This window comes from Miniopterus natalensis, chromosome X (assembly GCF_054644295.1).
Source record: "Miniopterus natalensis isolate mMinNat1 chromosome X, mMinNat1.hap1, whole genome shotgun sequence".
In the NCBI taxonomy this organism is placed as follows: domain Eukaryota; kingdom Metazoa; phylum Chordata; class Mammalia; order Chiroptera; family Miniopteridae; genus Miniopterus; species Miniopterus natalensis.
In genome coordinates this window covers 53,900,452-53,919,868 of record NC_142103.1, presented here as the reverse complement: position 1 = coordinate 53,919,868, position 19,417 = coordinate 53,900,452, and the positions used below count along the sequence as shown (strand labels likewise).

The window sequence follows — 19,417 nt, the reverse complement described above, 5'->3', positions numbered from 1 at the left end:
AGAGACAAATTTAGCTGGGGTAAAGCATCATCCATTGCTTTATTGAGGATAAGGGTGGCCCCTGGAAGTAGGCATGGTTTACTCCTATATGAAATGTTATGTGCTAGACCCTTCTTATATTCCTCAGGTAAGTCAAGAGATATCAATGGGGTACACATTAAAGGGTTGGACTATTAGATATGTTCAATCATTAGGAAACACTCTAATTGCTATTCATGTTTGCTCCCAGCAGGTTACTGTACCCAACAGACGTGGCTTTATATCACATGCCACACAAGTCCAAAAGATCAGGTACTACTGAAATCCTAGAGAAGTCAACACCTTGAAGACCAACTACAGCCCCATTGAATGGGACCATACAAGGTGCTGCTAGTCATCCACTTTCCAGTGAAACTTTGAGAAGTCAAGCTGTGGGTTCACAACAACCAAGTGAAGCAAATACTATCAGACTCTCTAATAGAAAATAGACACTGGAAAGACCTGGTCCAGTGAGCCTCTAACAAACTTAAAACTACTCTTTCAGAAGGCTAAACTAAAGGAATCTATAGTTAAGTAAAGCCCAATGCATGATTCCTGTGGACTTTTATACCTTCTTTTTGCTTTCAGTTTTCTAATTTTTTTTTATTACAATCTAATAGTCTCCTCCTAGAGGGATTGAATGATTTTTTTGTACTTATAATATTACAAAGCTATAGGATGCTTGATTTAATTATTTTCCTTACTTTTTAAAGTATTTCCAATTTGTGGGCTTGGATAAAACACATTAGTTATCTCAAAGTGTAGCCAATGGTGGAAATTTGAGTCATTGTTGGATTTGTCATGATTCTACAAACAGTTCAAGAAAAATGTATACACTTAGGAGTGCCAGTAACTAATTTTAGAGCTGTACAAGATACTGTAAATTATTATAACCTCTTCCCCTTGAATTTTATTACCTTTCAGGTGCAATTAATCTCCCCTCACATTGCTTTAACTTATCTGAAGTGCTCTCTATTGCAGGACAACTAACTTCAGGCCCTCCATGATCTCTCCTTTACCTAGTTAACAAATGTCATACTCAAAATCCTGCAAAATGTACTATAGACAAGTTTGTTAAAATGAAATAAATGATACCTATCTATGCCCCAAAGTCCAAGAAGTTGTATATCATGTAAGTAGACTTTGGAAAGCCTGCACTAATTTTCATCCATGGTTTGACAATGTCATTTCTAAACTCCATAAAAATGGGGAAATCGCTGAAACTACTCTTGATAAAATAACTTATGCTCCCCCAGCTTACAGCTTAATTTATGGTATAGGGAGTAACCCCCAGATATAGGGTTGGGCACATCATTGTTTGGATAGCTGGCAAATTGAAAGTTTATTAGGACACTTTATAACACTTCTTTCCCTGTACAAGAGAAAGCATCATCTTCCTACCTCCAATAGCCCTTCCATTTAAAAGAGAAATGTTAGCTATATATGAGCACAGCATAGGGTAATGTATATACAGCATTCTCATACCAAGTGCAGGAGTCTATGTCAACAAAAGCATAATTCGCAACCTTTCTGTCACTATTGAACAAATTGCTGAGGATACTGTCAAGAATCCCAACAAACTTCCTTGAATTTACTAACCCGTAGTGTTCTTGACAATAGAATATACCTAGATTATTTATTGGCAAAACAAAGGAGAGTATGCATAGTGGCTAATATAACACACTGCACCTACATTAACATTTCTAGAGAAGTTGAAACTCAAATAAGGCAGAATTGTCCAGAAGGCTACCTGGTTACAGGATGTAAGAAAGTAAGACCCATTATATGATCTTTTTTCCTGGTTACCTTCTGGAATAGGGGAATTCTTTTGTTTGATATTACAAGAATACATTTTAATGATAGTCTTTATTATATTACATCTCCTAATCTTCAAAGTGTGTATGCTTCTAAATATTTCATCTCTGAAACTAAAACCAGGACTGTCAAGAAGGGAATAAAAATTATGGTAATGCAGAATGTCCATGTTAAACCAAGAACTAAGGAATATTTTCAAATAAAAGCTAAGCAGTTTTATTTTTCTAATCCTGATCTTCGCCCCATTCCAGCAGACTTCTAGCTAGAATGATCATCACGCCATATCCCTCAAGAATGAGGAATGAACAAAAGGCAGTGGGTATTGAAGCCACAACTTAACTAAAGAATAAAATTTAAATTTAAAGGTAGAAATGTAGAAACTTGACTATTAACTGTAGTTAAGTTTTATGGTTTATTTTTTATATGTTTCTACTGATTTCAGAGAGAGGGAAGGAGAGAGAGAGAGAGAACCATCAATGACGAGAGAGAGGGACTCAAGAAAAGACCAGAATCCAGGGCTAAGCTAAGCAGCTAAGATCAAGATGGTGGTGCTGCCCCTGGAGACCTACACTGAGGTGGGGCTGAGGTTGCCCCGGCGCCCGCACCTCATCATAGTGGGTGGCAAAGGCGATGAGAGAATCACCCAAATCAGTGGTTTGGGAGGCTGCAGGAGGACCGGAGAGGAAGTGAGAGGGAGAGAGAGAGAGAGAAACATCAGTGATGAGAGTCACTGATCATGCCTCCTGTATGCCCCCTGCTGGGGATAGATGCTGGCGGGGCTGATTACTTAATTGAAGATTAAATATTTACTGATATTTTAATAGTGTTGAGAAAAATCAGTACACCTACAATTAAACCATCCAAATAGGGGTTATGCGCCACCAAGCAATTTTCCAATAAGCAGCAGACACTGACAGGGTGAAATTATCTACCTAGAATTGAATCAGAACCCACAGCATCAGATCCCACAAGACTGCCCCCCCCCCCCCCCCCCCCCCGCAGAAGCCAGTCCAAAGTTCGGATATCCAACTTCCAAATTAAATTTTGGTCAAGTATTTCAAGATGAAATGAAATTAGGTTTGTACATTGTAATTGAAACCACTTTTAACTTGGATTGTGCTGGGTTTTTTATCACAAGGAGTCCACAGCCCATCTTTTAATTGGGGGAAAAGACATTAAATACAGGAGAGAGTGACAGGGAGACTGGGCATCAGGTGGCAGCTGGGACTCTTCTTGGAAGCTCCTACTGCCTTCCACAGTGAGCAAAAACTGAGCACACATCAGCTTCTCACTTTTTCTAGCTTGTGGGGGATCACATTGACTGAAGAGAGTGTCTTCAGAGAGACACCTTCACTGCACAGTGAACTCTGCAGCCTCCATGGCCGAGCTCCAAGCAGAGGCCAGCTGCCCCATCTGCCTGGGTTACCTGAGAGATCCAGTGGCCATTGAGTGTGGGCCCAACTTTTGTGACTCCTGCATCCAACAGTGCTGGGAAGATCTACTGGGCATCTTTCCCTGTCCTGTCTGCCTCCACCACTGTCCTGACAGGAACTTCAAGAGGAACACCCAATTATGTCACATGATTGATATTGTTAAGCAGATTCCCACCAGGGGAAGCCAGAAGAAACTGCAGGGGGAAAAATCCCTGTGTGAGAAGCACAATGAGGTTTTGACTCCTTTTTGTGACAAGGCTCTGGAGCTGTTGTGTCCCCATTGTAAGGTCTCCTTAGACCACCAGGACCAGGCCCTGGTACCCATTGAGGAAGCTGCAGCTCGTCACAGGAGGAAGCTCAAAAGCTACATTGAGCCCCTGATGGTGGAGGTTGAAGATGCTGAAACGGAATATGAAAACCAAATTGCAAAAACTTTTGAAGTACAGAAAAAAATGGAAAATTGGAGGAGGGAATTGCACTATGAATGTAAAGAACTTAAGTGTTCCTTAGAAGTAGAGCACGATGAAATTAATGCGAGCCTACTTACAGAAGAGAAGGATGTTGAAGAGAAACTAACTGAAAATGGAAGGCAAATTTCAAACCATATGTTCATGCTAAATAATCTGTTAAGTGAAATAGCAGAGAAGTATTTGCAGACAGACCTGGATTTACTCACAGGTATTGAAAGTATCCACAACAGGTATGAAAACCTAGAGAGCCCAGCAGTCTTTACATATGAATTAAAGAAGGAGAGTTGCTCTCTCCACCCACATTATTTTGGTCTGCATAAAATGATCAGCACATTTCAGGTAGATTTGACCCTGGATCCTGAAACTGCCCATTCAAGTCTCATCACAAGAGATAGAAAAGGCATGACATATAGGACACCTGATGGTCTTTATAATTCCCGGCACTTACTTTTACCCAGCTGTCCTAAGTTCTGAGGGATTTGATGCTGGCAGGCATTTTTGGCAGGTAGAAGTAAGAGGCACAGGTGAATGGTCCTTAGGTGTGTGTAAAGAATCTTCCCTCAGAAATAGTCTTATATCACCATCCCCAAGCAATAGCTGCAGACACATTGAGCTTTGTGCTAGTATATGTGGAACATGCCCTAGAGGACATGCCATGTGGGTTGGCATTTTTCTGGACTATGAGTTGGGAGAGGTTTCATTTTATAATTTGAATAACAGGTCATACTTGTATAGACTCACTGATATGTTTACAGAAAAACTTATGCCTTATTTCTCTAGTGCACCTTCTTCAATCAGTATCAGAGACGAATGATGAACAACTTAGAGGAAATTTAGTATGTGGTTATTTTCTTCCCTTGTTATTGGAAGGAATGCTTGTAATACAGATTCTGATTCCAGTTTTGATGTTTGACTGTTGAAAGCTTTTAGGACTCACCCTTCTCTCCTCCCTTTACCTTACGCCTGGGAAAGCTGATGAGAAAGCCTTTGGTGCAGGTGGGAGGTTCCAACCAAGCAAACCCCTAGTTGTGCCAGCAGGCTCCCACCAACAGCACCCAGTAACCACCATAAACAGCACAAAGTAGTCCATTTTCTCAGTCATTTTGGGACCTACTCTGAGATCCACCCTATTCTCCCGCCAAAACCTCATCATGTGAGTAATAAACTTTTTCATATTCTTCTGGAATGTGATGAGTCATCCTCAGTCGTAACATTTGAAACAAATTTTGGATGAGTTTCATCCTGACTATGTAACCTGGTCACCACCATTGGCATTGTGAGCAGGATTATCCAGATGTGAAGCACCCCCACCAGGGGTTTCTCCTCTGGCTTTGTGTTGTAATAGGCTCTGGTTCCTTAGGCAAGGGTGCCCTTTCAGCTTTGTGCTGCATTTGTTGAGTTCTACCGAGGCTATGTTGTAGATTTAACTGACCTAAATCAGAAGTTTTAATAAGGAACACATTCTATTTACTTTTTATTATTTTTCATATAAATATTTTGGAATTCTCATTGTTTTGCTTTTGTCTCATATTTTATAAAGTCGTTTTCATATACAGGAGTGAGCAAAAGTAAGTTTAAAGTAGTGGTACAAATAATACAATAATTAATAAAAATACAAGAATAAACTATTTTGAGTACTGTAAACTTACTTAAAAAAAAATCCTCACCTGAGGATATGTTTATTGATATAGTGAGAGAGGAAGGTGGGGGAGAGAGCAAGAAACATTGATGTGAGAGAAAAACATCAATCGGTTGCCTATTACTGACTGGGATCTAACTGAAACCTAGGTATGTGCCCTAACTGGGATTTGGATCTACAAACTTTTTGGTGTATTAGACCACACTCCAACAAACTGAACCACCCAGCAAGGGCTGTAAACCTACCTTTGACAACCCCTGTATAACCTCCAAACATCACCTACTAGTTTTAACATTATGTGAAATTGCCAGCATTTTATTTTATTTTTCCTTTCTCATTTCCTTTACTGATTTTTTAAATTTTACTTATCTTTATTGTTGAAAGTATTACAGATGTCCCCCTCCTACCTCTTTACCTCCTTTCACCCAAATCCTGCCCCCTCCTCAGTCCTTTACCTATTGTCTGTGTCCATGGGTTGTGCATATATGCATATAAGTTCTTTGGTTAATCTCTTCCCATGCCCCAACCCTCCTTCCCTTGAGATTTGTCAGTTTGTTGCATGCTTCCATGTATTTGCATCTATTTTAGAACATGCTTCTGTTTGGAAGCCTGTATGTGTATTGCTTACAATGTTTGGAAATAAAGTTTTACTTTGGAAAAAAAAAAATAATGATGATGAGAGTCATCGATTGGCTGCCTCCTGCACACCCCTTACTGGGGATCAAGCCTGAAACCCTGGCATGTGCCCTGACTGAGAATCGAACCATGACCTCCTGGTTCATAGGTCAATGCTCAACTACTGAGTCATGCCAGCCAGGCAAGTTTTATGGTTTACTGAAATAAAATCTCAGTCAACAATCTGATTTTTTTGAACAATAACCAGTTCCCAAAAATGTAAGGATAAATAACAATGCTGTACCAAAGTGACTTAAAGACAGATGTTAATAACATTAGAGACTAAAGATGTTGATTTAGTTGTTTTGCAGGAATCAAGAAACTAACTGAATCTAGAGATAGTGTGGGGTAAAGACTTAAGTCTACAATAACAGGAGAAGACTCCTTAGATACCATGTCAACACAGAAGAACTGAAGCAAGAGTCCTGTAAAACTGTCCTTTACACTAAATCACCAATTCCTTTATCAGATTTAGAATCACTTAGTTCTAAATCACTTAGTTCTCCCTTTGCACATAAAGACTCCTTTCAAATCTCTTGGGGAGACAAATTTGGGCTTTCTCGCTGTGTTCTAGTTTGGCTGCCTCTCAAAAATAAACTCTTTACTTGCATACTCATTGCTTTAGTGGTTGGTCTTAATGTGCATCGGGCATATAAACTTGCGTTCCATTATAATCCTCATGGGCACCACCCATACCATGACTCTCTGCAGGGACCCTGCCCATGCCACAACTCTGCCAGGCAGGAGTCATTCTGCCAGGGCTCTGCTGGATGGGAGTCTCACTCCCATGGCTTTGGTTGGAGGCAATCTGGCCTGCTGAAACTAAGGTAATGGCCTTGATGGTCTCTGAATCACCTTTGGGGTCATTAATCATTCTTCCCTTTTCTTGAAGAACAGTGCCCGCTCCCAACTGAATAGCTTTATGGTCCTGTACTGGCAAGTCTAAGAAGTACAACATTTTCCCTTCATTTTATCCTGTCTGTCCCTTTCAGTTCAAAATGCCAGTTCCTGCTGATGTGGCTGATAAGGTCCCTGGTTCACAGCCATACTAATCTCTTTATCAAATGTATGTCAACCCCACACTTGGTGTTCTCTTCAGAACATGCTTTCTCATTTTTTGTAATATGGACAGGCTGAGAACTTTCCAAATCTTTAAATTCTGGTTCATTATTGCTTAACAATTTCTTCTTTAATTAATTTCTGTCTGCTTGCATTTTACTACAAGTAGTCAGGGAAAACTGAGCTGTTCCTTCAACACTTTGTTTGGAAATCTCCTCAGCTAAATATCCAATTAATTGCTCAAAAATTCTACCTTCCACCAAACACTATAAGGTGAACAAAATTTAGTCGTTATTTGACACTTTATGACAAGCACTGCTTTTTCTCCATTGTTCAATAACATATTCCTCATTTGTATCTGAGACATCATCAGAATGGCCTTTATTCTCCATATTTCTACCAAGATTATGTACATGAGAAGAAGGAAGCTTTCTCTCCAACTCTTTTTCCTTTCTGAACTCTCACTAGAATTGCCTTTAGCATTCCTTCATGGCAATATTGTTTTTTTCTATCTTGTACTTCAAAATTCTTCCAGCCCTGACCCATTATTTAGTTTCAAAGCCTCTTGCACAGTTTTAGGTATTTTTTTATGGCAGTACCCTACTTTTCAGTACCAAGTTCTGTCTTAGTCAGGTTGGGCTACTATTAAAAAATACCATAGTCTGAGTAGCTTATGAGACATAAATTTATTTCTCACAGTTCTGGAGGCTATAAAGTCCCAAATGAAAGTTACAAAAGATCTTGTCTGGTGAAGGCCTGCTTCCTAGCTTATAGTATCACTGTATCTTCCCATGATAGTGAGAGAGAGAGAGAGAAAGGGAGAATGAAAACCTTCTGGTATCTCTCCTTATAGAGACACTAATACCATCCATGCTCATGACCTAATTACCCCTCAAAGGCTCCATATACAGGATGGGGGAAAAGCACATTTACAGTTGTGAGTACTTGGAACAAAGAGTTAATTCTTATATTATTATTTTCAATATGAACAACCGTTATATAATAAAGTAGGTTTTCTGAATGCATATGTTAAAAAATTGACAAATTCGTTAACCTATTTTTACTTATGTAAACATGTTTGTGTAATTACAATTAAATATGCATGAAAAGTTTAATTTCACACAAAAGTTTTCTATATATATTTCAGTAATTTTAAATTTATACTGAATAGGTCTAGTAAATGCTTGCATTCACCAGTCACATCAAGTAAACAAATACACATGGCTGGGGCATGGCTTAGTGCACTTCCGAACATCTTTTGTTTCCCTTGCCCAAGGAGATATATCAGAAAAAATATTGCTATGAAAAATGTCTGAGATTTAACTGCCTGTTTTTTCTAAGATTTTTATGGTTTTGAGTATAACATTGAAGATGTTAATCCATTCTGAGTTTATTGTTGTGTATGGTGTAAGAAGGGGCTCTAATTTCATTTCTTTGCATGTATCTGTTCAATTTTCCCAACATTATTTAGTTGAATAGACTATCTTTACCCCATTGTATGTTCTTGCCACCTTTGTCAATTATTAATTGACTATTAAAGCATGGGTTTATTTCTGGGCTCTTTATTCTGTCCCATTGGTCTATACTTATCTGTTTTTATGCCAGTATCATGCTGTTTGATTGCTATGATCTTGTAGTATTGTTTGATATCAGGTAGCATGATTCCTCCAACTTTGTTCTTCTTTCTCAGTACTGCTGTGGCTACTCAGGGCCTTTTGTGGTTCCATATAAAATTTTGGAATATTAGTTCTAATTTTGTTAAATACACTATTGGTATCTTGATAGGAATTGCATTGAATCTATAGACTGCTTTGGGTAGTATGGACATTTTAATTATGTAGATTCTTCCTATAGGTGAACACAGTATATGCTTCCAAATATTTGTATCTTCTTCAATGTCTTATAATTTTTGAGTACAGGTTTTTTACATCTTTGGTTAAATTTATCCCTAGGTATTTTTTGATGCAATTGTAAGTGGGATTGTTTTCTTAGTTTCTGTTTCTGATAGTTCCTTATTCGTTTATAACAATACAACTGATTTCTGGATATTTATTTTGTATCTTGCTACTTTACTGAATTCATTGATCAGTTCTAGTAGTTTTTTGGTGGAATCTTTATTGTTCTCTATATACAGTATCATGTCTTCTGCAAATAATGAGTTTAACTTCTTTCCCATTTGGATGCTTTTTATTTCTTCTTCTTGTCTGATTGCTGTGTCTAGGACTTTCAGTACAATGCTGAAAAAGAGTAGTGAAAGGAGACATTCCTCTCTCGTTCCCGATCTTAAAGGAAACACTTTTAATTCTTACTCATTGAGTATGATGTTGGCTATGGGTTTTTCATATATGGCTTTTATTATGTTGAGGTATGTTACCTGTATTACTACTTTATTCAGAGTTTTTATCATAAATGGTGCCGCATTTTATCAAATGCTTTTACTGCATCTATTGATATGATGTGATTTTTATCCTTCATTTTGTTTATGCAGTGTATCACATTTACTGATTTGCCAATCTTGTACCAAACTTGCATCCCAAGAATAAACTTCATTTGATCATGATGTAAGATCTTTTTAATTTATTGCTGGACCTGATTGCTGTCAAATTGTACACTTTAAATATGTGCAGTTTACTGCTTGTCAAGTTTACCTAAAGTCGGGAACAAGCATGTGATGTACATTCTCAACCCCTTTTCTTACATCATATGGGGGATCTTAACACACCCAATAAGACAAGAAAAATAAATAAATGGCATAAAGATTGGAAATAAATAAGTAAAACTTTCTCTACTCTAAAACAGCTTAGAAAATTGCAAGGAATCTACAAAAATATTACTAAAACTAATAAACAGTTTTATTAAAGTCACAGGATACAAGATCTATATACAATTCAAAAATATATTTTTATATTTCCACATACTACCAATGAACCAGTAAAATATTAAATACAAACAAAACTGTGCCATTTACAATAGCTACAAAATTCATGAAACACTTATTTACAAATCTAACAATAAGTGCAAAACCAGTATACTAAAAATTACAAAACACTGATAAAAGAAATAGAAGGAGGTTTAAATAAATAGAGCGATACACCATTTTCATGGATTACAAACCTGAGTATTACTAAGATGTCAGTTTTCTCCACAATTGTTTATAGATTTAACACAATCCCAATCAAAATCCCAGCAGAACTGTTTATAGAAATTCACAAATACATTGTAAAATAAGTATGTAAAGGGAAATAAACTGAATCAAAACAAAATTTTAAAACACTAGGAAAGTTGGAGAACTCACACTACCTGATTTCAAAACATAATATAAAGCTTCAGTAGTCAAGACAATGTAGTATTGTTAAAAAGATAAGACACATTGAATAATGGAAATAATAGAGAATCCAGAAACAAATTCATAAATACAGGGTGTCTCAAAAAATGTATACATACTTTAACAGCTCAATTTTGAAAATGAAAAATATTTTAATAAACACTGCCTTTATAATTATTCAAAGTGTGTGTATACTTTTTTGGGAGGGACACCCTATATATGTCCAAGTGGGGCTTGACAGCTATTCAATTCAATGACGAAAAAAACATTTTTAACAAAAAGCTGTATAAAAACTGGACATCCACATGTAAAAAATGAACCTCAACCCACACCTTATATCATATAGATAAATTAACTCAAAGTGAGTCATATCTAAATATAAAACCCCAGATTCTAAAACTTCTGGAAGAAAACAAAGGAGAATAATTTTAGTGACCTCAGATAAGGCAAAAATATCTTAAATACATCATAGCATAAATCATAAAGTGTTGATAAATGAAACTCCATCAAAATTATTTCTTTTGCTATTTGAAAACACTGTTTATAAAATTAAATAAGACAAACTGAAGACTGGGAGAAAATATTTGAAAACATATTTAATATAGGACTTGTGTGTCTGTCTGGTCCTTAAGACCACCTGAGATTTGATGTTTCACTAGGAGAGCACATAGTACTAAGCATATAGTTATATTCACATCTTTGACTTATCACAGTGAAAGGATAGAGAGCAAAATCAGCCAAGAAAAATATGTGTGGGGCAAAATCTAAAGGAAATTAAGTGCAATCATTCAAAAATTATCTCAGTGAGGTCCCATTTAATTCCTATAGCACCAAGATGTGACAACATAGGAAATACCGTCTACCAGGTAAGCTTATTTACAACTTGGTGCCCATTTAGGGTTTTTTTGGATGGTGGAAGTGAGGAGGAGCTGGTTACAGAGGCATTCATAATTCCAGACTCCCACAAGGAAAGCAGGTATTCACCATAAATCATATTGTATCTATAAACAGTTTAGACACAGTGAGTCATTTCTATAAGGAAATGATGGGAACACTCCCAAAATCCAAGTTCTTAGACAGCAGACTCTGAGCTACTATTTTAATTATTTTCTACACAATCTGTATGTGGAATATATACAGTACTTTTAAGAACTCAATATGAAAACAACTTAATACAAAATTGGGAAAAGATTTGAACAGACACTTTACCAAAAAAGATTTGACAGTAAATAAGCACACAACAAATGCTCAAAATCATTTGGGAACTGCAAATTAAAATTGCATGCCCAGATGACTTCAATGGTAAATTCTACCAAACATTTAAGGAAGAAATGTTATAAAATCTACACAAACTTTACAAAATTGAAGAGAAGGGCATATTTCCCAACTAATTCTATCAGGCATAAATTACCACTTGACACATAGTAAAGTCTCAGTACTAAGGTTACAAGTTGTTAATATGAAAAAGTTAAATCACAATGATATACCATTAAACATCTATTAGAATGACTAAAATCAAAAACAAATTCACAAGTCCAAACACTGGCAGGAATGTGGAGTAACTGGAAGTCTCATACAATATACTAGTGGAATGCCAAATGCTGGAAAATACTGTCAGTTTCTTATAAAGTTAAACATACACTTATCATATGACTTGGCAATCTCACTCCTAGGTATGTAAAAGTATGAGAAAAATGCAAACTTATGTTCATATAAAAATGCAAATTTATGTTCATATAACCTCATAGTATAGCTTGACATCCTGTAATGTGACACCTCCCACTTTGCTCTTTTTTAAGATTGCTGACACTAACCGGAGTCTTTTGTGTTTCCATACAAATTTTTTGCTCACTTGTTCTAGTTCTGTGAAAAACGCCATTGTTATTTTGATAGAAACTTCACTGAATCTATAGATTGCTTTGGGTAATACAGTATTAATTCTTCCTACTCATGAACGCAGTATGTTTCCACTTAGTATCCTCTGCGAGTTCTTTTTTAAATTTTATTTAATTTTCTGATTATAGGTCTTTCACTCCTTGATTAAATTTATTCCTAATTCATTTTTTTGATGCAACTGTGAAGGGGATCATTTTCTTAATTTCTCTTCTTATAGTTCATTATTGGTGTATAAAAATGCAACTGACTTCTGAATATTTATTTTGTGTCCTGCTACTTTACTGAATTCATTGATCAGTTCTAGAAGTTTTTTGTTGAAATCTTTAGGGTTCTTTATACACAGTATCATGTCATCTGCAAATAGTGAGTTTTACCACTTCCTTTATAATTTGGATGTCTTATTTCTTTTTCTTGTCTGATTGCTGTGTCTAGGATGTCCAATACTATGTTAAATATGAGTGGTAGAAGTGGGCATCCTTGTCATGTTCCTGATCATAAGGAAAACACATTTAGTTTTCACCATTGAGTATGATGATGACTGAGTTTGTCACATATGGCTTTTATTATGTTGAAGCATATTCCCTCAATTCCCACTTTGGTCAGAGTTTTTATTATAAATTGTTGCTAAATTTTATAAAATGCTTTTTCTGTAACCAAAATGCTAGCTTCATAAAATAAACTTGGGAATCTTCTCTCCTCTTGTATTTTTTGGAATAGTTTGAAAGGGATAGGTGCTACTTCTTCTTTGAATGTTTAATAAAATTTACCTGTCATGCCATCTGGTCACAGACTTTTGCTTGTTAAGAGTTTATTTTATTTTTATTATTGCCACAGTTTCATTGGATGTAATTGGTCTGTTCAGATTTTCTGCTTCCTCTTGATTCAGTCTTAGGAGCTTGTATATTTCTAGGAATTTATCCATTTCTTCAAGATTGTCCAATTTTGGGCATATAATTGTTTGTAGTATTTTTTTATAATCCTTTGTATTTCTATGCTGTCAGTTGTTACTTTCCTTTCATTTCTGATTTTATTTATTTGAGTCCTCTCTTTTTTTCTCTTGATGAGATTGGTTAAAGGTTTGTCAATCTTGTTTATCTTTTCAAAGAACCAGCTCTTGGTTTTATTGATCATTTGTACTTTTTAAAATTCTCTTTCATTTATTTCCACTCTGATCTTAATTATTTCCTTCCTTTGGCCTCACTTTAGCTTTCATTTGTTGTTCCCTTTCTACTTCCTTTAGGTGAAATATTAGATGGTTAATTTGACATTTTTATTATTTCTTGAGGTAGGGCCTGCATTGCTATAAATTTCCCTCTTAAAACTGCATTTGCTGTGTCGTATAAGTTTTGGGTTGTCATGTGCTCATTTTTATTGTTCTCACAGGAGTCTTTTGATTTCTTCTGTGATATAATTGTTACTCCATTCATGTTTACTAACATGTTATTTAGCCTCCATGTATTTGTGTGTTTTTTCAGTTTTTTTCTTCTAATTGATTTCTAGTTTCATACCATTGTGCTCAGAGAAAAAACTTGAAATGATTTCAATCTTCATAAATTTATTATGATTTGTTTTATGGCCTAACATGTGGTCTGTTATGGAAAATGTCCTATATGCACTTGACAAATGTATATCCTACACTTTTAGGGTGTAATGCTCTGAAAATATCTATTAAATCCATCTAGCCTAATGTGTCAGTTAAGACCGTTGTTTCCTTGTTGCCATTTTGTCTGGACGATCTATACATTGATGTCAATGGGGTACTAAAATGCCCTACTACGACTGTATTACTGTTGATCTCACCCTTTATGTGAATCAGTACTTGCTTTATATATTTATGTGCTGCTATGAGGGAGCATAAAGGTTTACAAGGGATATTTCCTCTCATTGCCTTGATCCCTTTTTCATTTCTCAATGACCTTCTTTGTTTCCTTTTAGCCTTTGTTTTAAAGTCTAATTTGTCTGATTTAAGTATTGCTACCCCAGCTTTCTTTCATTTCCATTTATAGGAAATATCTGTTTCCATCCTTTACATTCAGTCTGTTTGTACCTTTCATTCTGAGGTAGGTCTCTTGTAGACAGCATATATGTGAGTCTTGTTTTCTTATCCATTCAGCTATCCTTTGGCTTTTGATTGGAGCATTTAAGCTATTTACATTTAAAGTGATTATTGATTGGTATGTATTTATTGCCATTTTATTCTTTATTATATATTCTTCTTTTCCCCCCTTTTCTTCTTATTTAAATCCCTTTAACAACTCTTGTAATGCAGGTTTGTTGGTGATGAACTCTTTTAGCTTTATCTTGTCTGGGAAGTTCTTTATTTCTCCTTCAATTTTAAGTGATAGCCTTTCTGGGTACAGTAGTCTTTAGGTCCTTGCTTTTCATCACTTGGAATATTTCATGCCAGTCCCTTCTGGACTGAAATGTTTCTGTTGAGAAATCAGCTGACAGTCTTATGAGAGCTTTCTTATAGGAAACTATTTCTCCTTCTGCTTTTAGGTTTCTTTCTTTAACCTTTGGCATTTTAATTATGATGTATCTTGGTGTGGGCCTCTTTGAGTTCATCTTGTTTGGAGCTCTCTGAGCTTCCTGGACTTATGTGTCTTTTTCCTTCACCAGCTTAGAGAAGTTTTTAGTCATAATTTCTTTAAATAGGTTCTCAATCCCTTGCTCTATCTCTTTTCTTTCTGGTACCCCTATGATGCAAATGTTGTTATGCTTCTTGTCCCAGATGTCTCATAGATGTTTCTCATTTTTAAAAATTCTCCTTTCTTTTTGCTGCTTTGCTTGGGTATTTGCTGCTATCTTTCTTCCAAATAGCTGATTTGATCCTCTGCTTCATCTAACCTGCTGTTTATTCCTTCTAGTGTATTCTTCATTTCAGATATTGTATTCTTCATTTCTGACTGGCTCTCTTTTATGTTTCTGTGTGCTTTTTTATGCTTATTATCTCTTTAAGTTTTCACTGAGTTAATCCATTCTTCCCCTAAGTTCCTTGAGCATCTTTATAACCATTGTTTTGAACTCTGCATCTGGTCACTTGGTTGCCTCTATTTCATTTAGTTCTTTTTCTTGGCATATCGCCTGTTCTTTCATTTGGGGCATGTTTGTCTCTCTATTTTGCCTGTCTCTTTGTATTTGTTTCTATGTATAATGTAGATCTGTTAGTCACACAATCTTAGTATGGTAGCCTTATGTAATAGGTGTCTTGTGGGGTTCAGTGGCACAATATCCCTGATCACCTGAGCTAGGTGGTCCAGAAATGTCCCTTTTGTGTGGTATGTGAGCTCTCCTGTTGTAGTTGAGTCTTGATTGTTGGCCCAATCATGGGTGGGGTTGACTTTCAAACTGGCCGACTGTGAAGATTGACTCCAACCACAGTGTATGAACTACTGTGTAGGAGCTGAACTCACAAAACAAATCTGGCTTCAGCAGTGCCTGGAGCCTGCTTGGACATCCTTTTGGATGTGCCACTTGTGGAGATAACTGGGTCATTTTCTCATGTGTTCTGAATTGTATCTCTGGGTATGTTGATTCTGGTGCCTCTTGGGAAGGACTCTGGTGCAAGTCAATGTTAGACACTGCCTGTAAATGGTCTTGGGCTACCTGGCTGAGGCTACCCGATCTTCAGTTTGTGGCTGACTTTCCCGGGCCTGAGTGAATGTAGGAAGGGCCAAGCTGAGTACCATGTCCAGCTTCTAACAGCTCCATGCTTGGGAACAGGTCAGCAACAGGTCAAACCACCCCAAGATCCACCTTTGCTTGCCGGCTGCCTGTTAAGCTCTGTCACTGGGAGAGCTCCTGGCTATTTGTGAGTTATGAGAGATAGGTTCTAAGTGAGTCACTAGGTAAGGGCGAGTGGTGTTCTCTAGGTTGATACAGATTCAAACTTGGTGCCAGTGCTGGGTCGGAGGCTACTTAGTGAAACTCTAAGGATACATCAAGTCCAGCTGGCACCCAACTGGTATCCAAAGACATTTGTGGTGGAGCAGGGTCATAAGGAGTCATCAGGATGAGACCAGCAGTGTTCACTAAGCTAAAACACACCATTATTTGGCATTGTCAAGGGAGAGCTCTGCACAGGAACCAAGGTGCTGTTTATGTGCACAGGATAAAATGGCCCTCCCCTGCAGCCCTGCAACTCAGTATTTCTCTTGTGATTCTGGTACTGTTTTACCCTGCCTGAATCTCCTTAAGGGCTTTTTAATTAAGGATGAACCTAAGGCTGGGCTGGAGTCCACCAGAAACTTCTCCACCAGGAACAAATCCTGTAGTGTAGGGTCTCCAGGGAGGTGTTATTGCCACCTCTGAGGCTGATGTATGAAGGGGGATGCTTGACTCAGGAAAGATGGCATCTTTGGGTGGCATGTGAGGGGAATCCAGCACAGGGACTCTTGGTGCTGTCACTTCAGCCCTCTCTCAGCAGCCATATCACTCAATTTCTGACTCCAGTACACTGTAAGCAGCGATCCCTCTGCTAGAGCTCAGAGTGAGTGTCATGCTCGAGTTCTTTGCACTGGCCCTTCAAGAGAGCCATTTTCCTTCTCACCAAATGGTGCTCTGATTTTTGTTTCAATCGTCAAATATGATTTAATAAACTTATCCGGGTAATCTATTATATTTAGCTCTATGTTTATCCATTTTAATGTCTTTCCATTCTGAATTTCAAAGGTTACTTTTGCTATAATTTCCTTTATGCTTAGATAACTTTTTTAAGTCATTTTTATGGGTAGGTTTGCTAGCAACAAATTCTTACATTTTCTTCATTTGAAAATTCCCCTTTGTTCCAAAATAAAATTTTTACCACATGTGGGATTTGCAGTTGGCAGTTTTTCTTCTTTCAGAATTTCAGAAATATTGTGCCACTTCCTTCCGGTGCCAATGTTTTGTGATGAAAAATCTGATGTCATTATAATTTGTTTTTACCCCTGGGTAATGTGTCATATTTATCTCATTATTTTCAAGATATTTTTATTTGTGAAGAGTTTTGAGAAGTTTGATTTTGATGTCAGTTGCTGTGGCTACTTTTAGGTTTATCCTACTTGAGATTAATTTAGCTTCTTGAATCTGTAGGTTTATATCTTTTGCCAAATTTGGGGAGTTTTCAGCCATTATTTCTTCCCCTTTTCAGCTTTATTGAAGTATAATTTATAAATAACATTATGTAAGTTTAAGGTGTACATTGTGATGATTTAATATACATGTATATTGTGAAATGATAATCACAATAAAGTTATTTAACACATTTATCACTTCTAGTTACCTTTTTTGCTTCTAATAAGAACACTTAAGATCTACTCTTGTAGAAAATATCAAGTATACAATAGAGTATTGTTAGCTAGAGTCATCATGTTGTATATTAGGTCCCCAGAACTTATTCATTTTATAACTGAATGTTTGCACCTTTTGACCAACATCTCCACTTCCTCTACCCTTCATCCCTGTTAACCACAAATCTACTCTGTTTCTATAGGTTAGATTTTTTTGGGTTCTTCATATAAGTAAAATCATACAATACTTGTTTTTTTCTGTCTATTTCACTTAGCATACTGGCTCAAGGTTCATCATGTTTTCACAAATGGCAGAATTACTTTTATATGGCTGAATTAAATTCCATTGACTATGTATGTGTGTATATATGTGTGTGTATATCACATGTGTGTGTGTGTGTCTGTGTGTGTGTGCATTCATTGACAGGTGAATGTGTCCATTGATGGATGAGTTCATACAGAAAATTATATATGAATGTATACAGAAATTATATATATAATTGTTGTACTGTCTTGGATATAGTATTTATTTTTAGTATGTTTTGAGCCCTAGTATTCTTCTCTAAATCTGGGACTCTGAAACAAAAAAAATATTTAAAAAAAAATATGTTTTCATTGACTTTTAGAGAAAGAAGAAGGGAGAGGGAGAGAGAGATAGAAACATCAATGAGAGGGAACATCAGGTGACTTCTTCCTAAATGTGCCTCATCAGGGATTGGGCCTGCAACTTGGGCATGTTCCCTGACTAGGAATCAAACCAGTATCCTCTTGGTACATGGGTCGATGCTCAACCACTGAGAAACACAAGCCAGGCAATAAATCTGTTGTTATTTTCTCAAGTTTTCAGTTTATTTTCCCTCTCTTGTTGAAAATGAGTAAATCATAATCTTTCTTCAAGTTCACTGTTTTTATCCTCTATCATCTCTACTTTTGATTCTATCCAGTAGAGTTTTGTTGTTGTTGTTGTATTCTTCATTTCTATAATTTCTATTTGGTTCCTTTATACAAATTTTATTTTCTGATGAGATTTTCTATTTTTTCTTTTGTTTCAAGAGAATTTGTAGAAAGAAAAGGTAAGGAGGACACACCGCAAGCCAGGCACCCCAAGGAGGACACCCTTGAAGGTTGGTGCCAAGTTTGGCGCCAGTTAATTTTTCTGAGAAGTAACAGTGGAACTGCCATGGTCCTACCCGGGAAAATACATCAGCATCAAGCCACCGGAGGTGTTATCTGTGTATCCAACATGGTGGCAGTGTAGGTGGAAGCTATACTCACATCCTCCCAAGACCAAACTGGAATTACAACTAACTTATAGAACAATTATCCTGAATAACCTACTGAAGAGAAGTCTTATAACAACGGATTTACAGAAACGGCAACATTGAAAGTTGTAGGAAGTGTGGAGACACAAAAAAGGATGGCCCCACTCCCATGGGTGGCAGCTGATATTTGGGAGGGATATATCAGCTGCAGGGTTTTCCCTGAGGAAGGTAATCCCCAAGCCAGGCACCCCATCCCAGAGCAACAGAACTGCAAGAGGCACCTTTCTGATTGTGAAAAGCAGCACAGATTCTATCCACCAAGGAGAGACAGGAGTCTCCGCTAGAGACATAAACACACTCTTAATAGGCCAGTGCACAAAATTTTGTTTACAACCACTCACCCTGGGTTCCATAAGAGAAAGGGTGGAATGGAATAAAGTTGTATGAGGAGAATCTAGGGTCTATGGCTCTGGGGAGAGAGTTGAGGGGGCCAGCTACCAGGATCATTGTATTGAGTCATTCTCCCATACCATAGATGCCATTTAGTAGGTGGAG

The 19,417-nt window shown here is 36.9% G+C and overlaps 2 protein-coding genes across 4 annotated transcripts in view; one reads left to right on the top strand and one right to left on the bottom strand.

Annotated features, from left to right (window-relative positions):
- ZC3H12B (zinc finger CCCH-type containing 12B) overlaps positions 1-19,417 on the bottom strand; it is a 349,800-nt gene that overhangs the window by 222,091 nt on the left and 108,292 nt on the right. The gene's annotated exons all lie outside the window — the stretch shown is intronic.
- Positions 3,200-4,550, top strand: LOC107534900 (tripartite motif-containing protein 60-like). Its single transcript, XM_016210179.2, is given in 2 exon segments — positions 3,200-4,185; positions 4,187-4,550. Coding segments are annotated over 2 exon segments (1,338 nt in total). The 5' UTR covers positions 3,200-3,211.